The sequence below is a fragment of the Microtus ochrogaster genome, chromosome 8 (genome assembly GCF_000317375.1).
Source record: "Microtus ochrogaster isolate Prairie Vole_2 chromosome 8, MicOch1.0, whole genome shotgun sequence".
Lineage (NCBI taxonomy): Eukaryota > Metazoa > Chordata > Mammalia > Rodentia > Cricetidae > Microtus > Microtus ochrogaster.
In genome coordinates, this window is record NC_022015.1 from 62,969,193 (window position 1) to 62,979,826 (window position 10,634).

The window sequence follows — 10,634 nt, forward strand, 5'->3', positions numbered from 1 at the left end:
AAAACGAAGAAGAAGAAGAAGAAGAAGAAGAAGAAGAAGAAGAAGAAGAAGAAGAAGAAGAAGAAGAAGAAGAAGAAGAAGAAGAAGAAGAAGAAGAAGAGCAAAGAAAACCCAACCCAAAAGAGCGTGGGTCAGCAGACATAGAGCAGAAAGGTGCATCCTGGGCCATTGAGTCCAGGATCAAGAACTCAACGCACGTTAATCAATGCAAGAACCTCAAGCATTTCAGTTCTCTAGTTTTGACCTGTAACTCTCAAGGACTGAAGTAAAGGAGACAGGGCTTAGTGATAATAGGAACACACCAGATAGCTGAAGCATCCAGTATCTGACACACATACCATTTCCTAAAAAGTCTTGGAAAAGTGTCTCCCCTGGGGCAAGAATGGACATAGTTTCCTGGAAGAGAAAAGTCTGCCAAATACCCAAATCCCAGCTTTTCAATCAAACTGCAGGTCCTCTTGCTGCTTCCCAGTCTTTCTTACTCCCGTTCCCTTTTCTTCTCCCTTCTCAGTTTCTCTTCCTCTCCACTGATGTGGGCTATCAGGGAGCATCTTTATGAATCCTGAGAGCGGACACTACAGTTTTCCTTTGTTTAAATTTAATAAACATGTTATTGGCTTACCATGGATAAATCTGTAGAAAGTAGCAGTTGTAATTTCTCAAGGGTCAGGCAAAGGAACACTAAGCTCATACCAAGCATCATCTTCCTACTGAGAAATAGCAGCACTCAGGTACCAGGGTAGCATCAGTCACCCTTACTATCCAGTGTTGTGTAGAATGAAATAACCTTTTCCGTGTTTTCACATCCCATGTGCTCCTTTCATGTCCACAGTTTTCTTCCCGGCTTGCCCACTAGACTCCTGGGAGTTGGTTCTGCTATCCCATGCCTTCGTAAGTACCGTGAAAGATGAACCTTTGGGATACTATGAACAAATTACACTTAAAGAGCTTGTGATTCCCATAAATTTTAATGAATTTATTTTAATGGAGGGAAAAGCATCACAGACAACACTATCAATAGGACAGAAAAATTCAGACGAACTTCTTATGTCCTCTTCAGTCTGTAAGGTCCGAACAATCTTTCCTTGCATTACTGTCCCCACACTTAAGTCTCTTATTAGCTGTGAATGGGTGTCCAGGAATGTGAGACCTCTCCTGCTTTCAAACTCTCTCCTTTGCTCAAATCTTTTGCTCTGAGGTTGTACTATAGTAAGAGTTCCTGATGGATTTGGAAAAGACTTTTTGGTCCAGGACACTGGCAGTGAGAGGATGAAGACTTTCTTCTAACATTACAGAAAAAGGTTTGTGCCAGGACTCAAAGCAGTGAGAAGAGCAGGAGTCAGTCCTGGCCATTAAGTGAGCAGGTGTAGTAGGGACAGAACTTCCTTCTAGACAGGACAATAAGGGTGAGAAAGAGGTGGCAGGAGCCAATGCATTTAGGTACTTGGATTCCAGCAAGTATGCAGTTCTGGGGAAAGTAGTCAGTTGGGAGGGATGGAATCTCAGTGATGAGTACATTATCTTCGCAGAGGTGAGCTGCATTCAGAACTCAGGGTTCATCTCCCCAGTGAGCCTCAGAGCCTTCTCGTAGTACAGCAGGGCCTCGGGCATGTTCCCTTTTAGCTTGTGGACTAACCCAAGGAGGCTGGTGCTCTCCACAGGACGAACATTCTGCTTAACCCGTCTTTCAGCCACTTTCTCCAAAGCTGTGAGTAGTTTCCTCTGGGCATAGGATGTTTCTTCTATTTTTAGACCTTTTAAGTAGTGGGTGATCGCCTTGTCTTCTGATTTCTGATGAAATAGCTGGTAACGGCCATAGCGGAAATGAATGTCCTGCTCTATGTGACCCACAAGGTTCTCCATGTTCAGCGCCGTCTTGAAATTTGCCTCAGCTTCTTCATATAGGAAAATTTCTGCCTGCGCTTCAGCCATGCAAACGTAAGCCATCTCAAACGTGGGCCTCAGATTCACAGTCTTCTGAAATTTAGAAATGGCCCGTTGTGCCAATTCCTTAATGCTGCCCTGCCTTCTGGACAGTGTGTTTCTGGATGTTTTCAGTTGGATCATTTGTTGCTTGTAACAGAGCCCAATTTGGTAATGCAGGTAGCCAGACTCAGGTGATGTCTGCAAGGCCTTGTGTAGGAGTTGAAGAGCTTTGTCTATGTAGCCTTTCCTTCGGTAATACTTAGCTGCATAACGAAAGACATAGGTTTGACAGGATGTGCTGCTGAGGGCTTCTTCAATGTGTCTTTCTGCTTCTTCTGTTTCTCCTATGTTCTGAAGTTTCAGGGCAAGATAAACTTTAATATATGGATCTGCTGGATTTAAAATGACAGCCCTCCTCAGGGGTTCCAGAGACATATTATTGTCATCATTGTCTTCACGATAGGTGGCGACAGCATAGCCAGTGTTGTATTCGGGGTTTTCAGGCTCAGCTTCCAGAGCTTTTGCAAAGCTTTCCATGGCTCGTCTATAATTCCGTCCTCCACACTTCAGCAAGGCCCAGCCTTCCTCACAGTGCATCTCGGCACACTCCATCCTGTAGCGGAAGGGACTTGCAAAGTCCTTGCAAGTATTCTCCACCTTGTCCAGGTAGCTCTGGGCTTCTGCCAAGCTGCCCATGTAGTAATGCACCCAGGCACAGTTGCCCCAGGTCACCACGCTTCTCTTACCCAATGGCTCTTCCTGGATCAAGGCTTCTGCTTCTCTCAGGCTCTGCAGGGCTCCCTCATTCTGGCCTTTCAGGTGTCTCACATAGGCCAGGAGGTTGTGCATCCCCACTGTGCTCGTGATGTCTAGGAACTCGACCTGCTCTGAGATTCTCATTTCCAAATCAGGTATGTCAGCGTCTTCAAACAGCAAGCCCCACGTGAAGTGACAACTCAGCTGAAGGAGATTCTCCTTGACCTGATCAGCACCAGCATTCTCTCTGCCAGAAGGAAGCAGGAAGATTTTTCATGGACAACCTGGCCAGAATCTGACACCATGGAAAACACATTTTACAACATTCTGGCTTATTTCTTAGAAATCTAACATTTTGCCCATTTAGAATTCCTTGATATCTGTTTTTTACATTGATCCCTCAGCTCCACTTACTAGAACTGTCAGAGTCTCTTTGCACATGCATGTCCATGTCCATGTACTTACCATCTTAGCTTTTGAGTTCATCCATATATTCAAGACTGGACACGGTCACAGAGATACAGGCCGGGTCTGTATTCTTGTCAGACTCCTGCCCTGAGATGTGGAACTCGACAAAACTATTATCCCTTCCCCTCTGTCTGTGAGGACAATGTGTACAAGTGCATGCCACATGAGCTGACCTAAATAGGACCTGGCCAGGGGTTCAACACCAAGTATTGGTCATTGCAGATCCTTCCCTTTTCATCTCAGACACAACCACCTGGTACCCTTTCAGAAGTAGGCTGACTCAAAACAAATGGACAAGCTCTCTGCCTTGGGACAGCCTTGGGACAACAGCGATATGATTTTCTCTGGATCTTTTTTCTCTGGGCAACATAGATGGGGGGGGTGACTCAACAATGGCGTAGGAGGTCCTTCTGTATTTGTATTGCTTTCATTGGTTTTTAAAAGAAGCTGCCCTGGCCCAGTTGATAGGGCAGATGTCAGGTAGGCAGGGAAGACAGAACAGAATCCTGTGAAGAAGAACAGAGTCGGGCATACGCCATGAATCTCCAGCCTGAGACGGATGTAGGTTAGAATCTTGCTAGTAAGCCACAGTCACGTGGTGATACACTGATTTAATAGAAATGGTTTACTTAAGAGCTGAGAGTTGGCCAAAAAGAGGCTAGATATAATGGGCCAGGCAGTAATTTAATAAATACAATTTCTGTGTGGATATTTCAGGTATAAGCATGCTGGGTGGTGGGATGCTACCTGCTCCTCCTACTCAGTTGGGGCGACAAGCCCCCCCTTCTACTACAGAGTGGCGCCTAGGATTACCTCTCCTATGGTTACAAAGAATCCCAGCATTCTAAACATGCATCTACACTTCATGTGCTTTCTTGTTTTGCTATGGAGCAGGACAATCACTTCTCTAGAATGTATCACTAATACCTCAATATCACACTGTACCCATCTGTGTAATGGGAATGATATCAGTGTATCCTATTTCTGGTCTTTGGGGAGATTAGTGAAGCTAAACACATGGCTATGTTATAAACTCCACAGGAGTTTCCTGGTTTTCTATCAGTGTTGAGAGTAAGAGATAGAATTGTGTGACTCGGGTTTTGTAGGCACCCACAGCAGCACCTTTGAGTCTTCCATGGCTTAAATCAGCGGTCTTTGGCTTTGATCTGATCAGATGCCAAGAATAGCAGCAGGAGGTGCCATACCTATTAGGTCTGTCCCATAAAGGACACTCTATCTTGGAGCCCTTAAGCGTTGACAAATAGAACATGACAGCCATTTAGAAACCTCATGAATCAGGCATTGGACTCACCAGCCCACCCATCCCCTATGCTTCTATCCTGAAAATGTTATGATCAAAATCCTGATGACTCTGGATAGCCCCCCACTTCTGGGTTCAACGTCTACTGTAGGGACTTTGTCTTCATTCTTTCAGTTAATTCTGAAGCCTGCTTTCTGAAAATCCCAGCTAAGGTCCATGAACACCAGTTTTAAATAATACGAGACCAGAATACAGCACCATCGCCTCACAAAAAGCTTTGCATGACAGGCCAAAATGCTAGAAAATATCCAAGATGCTCCTGTAATAAAAATGATTTTGAAAACAAAGAATTGAAATCACTATAAAGCTAAAATAATCAAGACATTATGGCACCAGCATAAGTATCCCTATAAGAGAAAAAGACATGTACAGCACCGGGGATGGCGTTTTAGAAACACCTGAGACAGAATACTGATTGCATGGTTGAGCCCTCTGCATACAGGAGGCCATAGAAAAACTACTGAGCATAGTGGCTTGCCAACAGAACTTGGGGGATTTATATTTTTAAAAAATACTTTTTTTACATACCAATCTCAGTTCTCCCTTCCTACTTCCATGCTGCCTCCTACATTCCCTTCTTTTCACCCTCCATCCACTCCTCAGACAGGTTAAGGCCTTCCTTGGGGACTCAACAACGTACGGCATACCAAGTTGAGGCAGGACCAAGACCATTCCTTCTGTATCAAGATTGGAAAAGGTAGTCCACCACAGGGAATGGGATCCAAAAAGTCAGTTCATGCACATGGAATAGGTCCTGATCCCATTGCCAGGAAGCCCCACAATAGATCAAGATACATGACTGTCACCCCACATTCAGACAATCTATTTCAACACAATGCAGGTTCCCCAACTATCAGTCCATAGTCTGTCTGTAAGCTCCAACTTGCTCGGGTCAGCTGTCTCTGTGGTTTTTTTTCCCACCATGCTCTTCACCTCCCAGTCTTGTTCATATGACCCCTCCTCCCTCTCTTCAACTGAATGCCAGGAGTTCAGCCCAGTGCTTGGATGTGGGTCACTGCATCTGCTTCCATTAATTACTAGATGTAGTTTTGTGATGACAAGTAGGGTAGTCACTAATTGCTCAGCACTAAAAAGCAATGACATCATGAAATTTGCAGGCAAAAGGATGGAACTAGAAAAAGCATCCTGACTGAAAAAAGCATCCTGACTGAAGTAACCCAGACCCAGAAAGACAAACATATTATGTACTCACTCATAGTCCATATTATATGTAAACAAAGAATAACCAGGCTGTAGTAATATGAGTTGCGGGGCTAAGTCCCTAGCACCCCGGCCACCTGCCCGGCTAGCTTATGCCCGAAATAACAACACACAAACTGTATTCATTTAAACACTGCTTGGCTCTTTAGCTTTAGCCCTTTTCTCGGCTTACTCTCGCACCTGGACTAGCCCATTTCTTATAATCTGTGTAGCACAGCTGGGTGCGCTTACCGGGAAGCTTCTAGCCTACGTCCATCCTGGGTCAGAGCTTCATCGCGTGTGCCTCAGAGAGCAGAGCTCTCACCTCTGCCCGCAAGAGTGGAGCATCGATGCCCCCCTCGAGGAGAGCTGTCGAGTCTCTGAGCTCACTTCCTCTTCCTCCCAGCGTCTGTTCCTCCCACCTATGTTCTAACCTATCAGGTCAAGCAGCTTCTTTATTTAATCAACCAATGACCTTCCTCCATCACCAGGCTGCAATCCTCAAAGACAGAGAGGCTAGGTCAAAAGGGGGACCCTAAGAGACACACACATCAGGGTCCCAGGAAGGGAAAATAATTAAAAGCTTCTGGGTAAACTGCACCAGGATCGAGTCAGGGATAGGACAGAAGGGGAGAGCAATGTAAAAGGTGCCTTGATAGAGGGGGCCAATATGGGGTTGGGGAGAATCCTGATGCTGGAAAAATTGTCAGGAATCTTCAAGGATGATCCCAGCTACGAGTCCTAGCAGTAGTGGAGAGGGAATCTGAATGGGCTTTCCACTTTCTAAGACATTAATTGCCATGACATAAATAGCCTGCCTGTATGGCACCTCACCTGGTAGGTGTTTCTTCCTAACGTGCAGAGGACCACATTCCTGCTAGATCCTCATGTAGTCTTTTTGTCTGTGCAATGAACTCTGAGAACTCTTTTCTGTTTTCTTCCTCTTCTTGTAGGAAATAATCCCGGTCCTGTAGCAGACAAGCCCACCCTTACATCTTCAGCTAACTTTAATCACCTTCCTCTAACTTTATCCGTAGATAAGTACTTTTCTTGAGGCTGATTTGGACAGGGACACAGTTCAGACATTTAGTATAGCCAAATGATTTTTGACTTCTTGATTTAGCCCCTCTAAGGATTTGATTTGAAGAAAGAGGTTCTTTGGGACAGATTTTAAAGTCTCTCATACAACTGAATGCAAAAATGGAGTAGGAAGGATATACTAACATACTTTATTCACCATTTGGGATGGGAAAAGCACCCATGAGAAAATGTTGCAAGAATGGTTTAAATCATGGCAATTGTCTAGAGCCCAGGGGTGGGTACGGAGCTCCAGGGTGTATTCCTCAGTTTTCTCCCTGTGTTTCCACCTTCCTATAGTTTGTGGTCTGTGGTCTGTCTGGTGTGTGTGTTAGAGCTGTCTGTCTCTGTTATCTGTGTGATTGTGTTAAAAACTGTATGTGCTCAGGCCCAATTTTTAACTTGGTTTCAAGTCTGGCAAAAGTTCAGTCTCTTTGAAGGTTAGAGATACTTTCAGAAAAATAGATTTTAACCTTGTCTCAAGGCATTCTGGCAGGGTTATGAAAAAGGGAGATAGAAAAAGGAAAAGAAAATCAATACTTTCCCACAAATTAGAGGGTTAGAAGTGACAATCTGGAAGCGACTACTCGGAGACACGGGCTTTTGGTTTAGAGAAGCACACATCTCAGTAAGGGATTAGATAGAATGATGCCCCTTCCAACTTGGAAATCGTAGAGTCTTTTATTAGTTTTGAATGCCATTTCTCTACGTAAGACCAGAGATAGAATTCACCTCCAAACTTTTAGAGAATTTTACTAGTATGAATGGCCAAAGATGAACTGAGCAAGGATAACAACAATGGACAGGAAACACACAGATCAGATAGGAAGAGTCAGTGAAGCCTCAATGATACACAAAAAAACAATGAACAACCAGTACAAGTACAGTGAGGATGGGAGAGCTGGTATCCCCCGGCTAGGCTGTACAGCACCAGATGTTCAACCCTGATATCATACATAGCAGGAAACATTATAAGGACTGGACAGGTACACACACACACACACACACACACACACACACACACATGTTTATATACACACATACAAAATCAATGAATGCACTAAAGAGGCAATGAATTTGAAGCAGAGCAGGGAGGTAAACGGGAGGGGCTTGAAAGAGGAAAGGAAAAGAAAGGGAGAAATGTCATTGGATTCTAACAGCAAAAATAAACAAAAACCATGGGGGAAGAATACATTAAAGTAAATTAAGGAAAAGTAAAAACATATTTTTAAAGCAGTCATAACGATCAGGAACTAACTTTTCTTAGGGGCTTCTTCTAAGCCTTGTTCTCTCTATGCTCCTCCTTTTCCCATGGCATTTAAATTGTGTTTGTGGAGGGGCTGCAAATGCCAAGGCGCACCTATGAAGGCTGGTGGACAGCACTAGGCACTTGGCTTCACCTGCTTGTTTTCTGAGAAGGAAAGACAGTGGTCGGCAGCTCTGCTCTCAGTAATAGCACTGAGACTGCCCTTCTCACTCTTGCTTGGCAAGCCCTTTACCACTGAGCCATCTCTCCAGCACCCGTCTAAGTCTCCAAGGGAAACAACTGTGATGCTTCCTTCTCCTGTCACGTGGTATTTCAGATCTTACAGAGAGTTACGTAAGATTGATCCCCAGAGACAGTGGCATCAGTGAACATGAAAAAAAAAAAAAAGGCCTATTGAGTAGAAACACTGACAGCCCTTTCTCCCCTAGGCTCATGTTTGCTCTAAATGTTCTTGATGTACCAACCAAGAGAGGAGCCACGGCTCTTTGATATGCCGTATCTCCATGGCCCTGTGCTCTTTGGGCTTATCCCTCATCTCACTTGTCCATTCTAATTTCCAGAGCACTGTTTTATAATAAAATATCTCTATTTCTGTTTCTAATCATGAGCCCCTGGCAGAGTTCAATTGATGTTGGACACAATTATTTGGATATTTGAAAAGTGTCTCTGGGAATGGTTGGTCATTGTTCCTATACTCAGGTCTTTAACTATAACATTTGATAAGCAAAGCTAGAAAAAAATAAAAGTATAAGAAGCTTTTTTGTTTTTTCCTTGTCTGTCTGTCTGACTCTGTCTCTGTCTGTCTGTCTATCTCTCTCTCACTTTGTTTCTCTCTTCTTGCTCTGTCTCTGTCTGTTCAGCAGCACAAACTCCTTGTCCCCTCAGATGAGCATGAAGGAAACCAGCCATGATAGACACATAGGATTGTTTCTTCAATAGGAGAAATGTATAGCTTGTTTTTTCACCCTGAAGGCTGGGAATAGAGATCATTAATAGCCTGGTGACTGTGCTCTCTGTAGATCCAGATATACAATGCTCCCACAGAGGGACCAGAAATGGCCAATAACTAGATGGCCTTTGCTTTATCTGTATGGACAAAGTCTCCCCAAGCTCCCAAACCAAGAAGAGAGTTGGATAATGCTCCAAATGTCCTCTACACTATCTGTATGTCTGACACCACATAAGATCCTTCCCTGGGTTCTTAAGGCAATACATAAAACCTATCTCTACAACCCTTCTTTTTAGAAGGAGTACTTGGAGTTGAGCTCCAATGCAATTATGCCTCTTTGTGGACAGGGCATTGTATTCACCAAAGAAGTATTTTCATATTCAATTGGGCTTAAATAAACTCACAACAAACTGCTCAGGGTCAGACTCTAGTGAAGAGTCCAAGACTATGAATATAAAAATGTAGATTCCAGAAACAGGAATGTAGAAATAAAAACATTATAAAGTCTTGCCTAGGAAAATGAGAAAAGACTGTCAGCAGCTCTCTCAGCAGCTTCAGGATGACCTATAAAAAATGGATTATTTTGCTTTATAACCCATCGCTCTATGTATAAGGCCATAGCATCTCTTTGCAAACTGAGAGCTACCCTAAGGATATGAGCTGAGTCAACTGTTAGGAAAGAGATATATGACCTCTGGGTTACGCCTTATCCCTGCTATATGAAACTGACAGCATCAAAGGGGAGACCACAGGGCTTCAGCGAACACCACCTGAAAGTACCAAGGAAGATAATAGATTAATGACAAACCCTGGTTTAACCAAAAAACCCTGTTAATGGAGATTGTAAAATAAGGCAATCTGTATCTGAGTTTTACCTTGAGATTTTAAAAATTCCTTTGTTCAGACCTAATGCTTGGTGCCCCTACTATATAAAAGTGGATTCAGAAACTGGCCTTTTACCACAGCCTAACAAAATCCCATCTCTGGCTGTGGTCTCAGCTAGCTGATAAGCATTTTGTGTTCCACAGAGATTTTTTATTTTTATTTCTTACAGGATTCTTGTTTCTGGGATAAAGTTTGCTTCTAGTTTATTAGACTTGGGTGGTCTGTCCCCACCTTTGCACAACCCCCCTGGAGCCAGCATCTAGAGGTGTGAACAACACTGGCTGTCTAAGGAGTGTCCCACCACATTTCCTTCTTGCCTCGTGCAGACCATTACACAGCTGGCCATTGCATTTGCAGAGAGCGCAGCATTTGCCCTTCCCTGATTCTCTCTGTCTCTGAAAGCACTAAATACATGTACTTCTTTTCCAGGGCATGTAGAAACGATGTACATTTTTCTATAGGAACATTAATCATGGTCTAGGGACATCAGATTCAATTCTTCTTTTCTTTGATTTCCCTGCCTACAGCAACCCACAGCAGGAATTAGAGATGCTGTCCTCACATAATGGGAAATAAAGAGATTGTCATGGTAGCTAAGAACACTCTGAAATCTGGACACCATCTGTCCGTGGAGATCAGCCTTGACTGGGAGGCCCCCAAGGATCCTTGTGGGGAGCTGTGCCCTGTAGTAATAGGAGTAGCGGGGCTGAGTCCCCAGCACCCCGGCCGCCTGCCCGGCTAGCTTTGCCCGAAATAATTACACAGACACTGTATTCATTTAATCA

At 44.0% G+C, this 10,634-nt stretch overlaps 1 protein-coding gene across 1 annotated transcript in view; it reads right to left on the bottom strand.

Annotated features, from left to right (window-relative positions):
- Window positions 1-996: 996 nt before the first annotated feature.
- The window catches only part of LOC101987496 (interferon-induced protein with tetratricopeptide repeats 1-like), a 14,763-nt gene continuing 5,125 nt past the window's right edge, over window positions 997-10,634 (bottom strand). Inside the window, exon 2 of the mRNA XM_026781479.1 lies at window positions 997-2,929. Within this exon, the coding sequence (XP_026637280.1) occupies window positions 1,543-2,929 (1,387 nt within the window). The 3' untranslated portion in view covers window positions 997-1,542. The remainder of the gene's footprint in view (window positions 2,930-10,634) is intronic.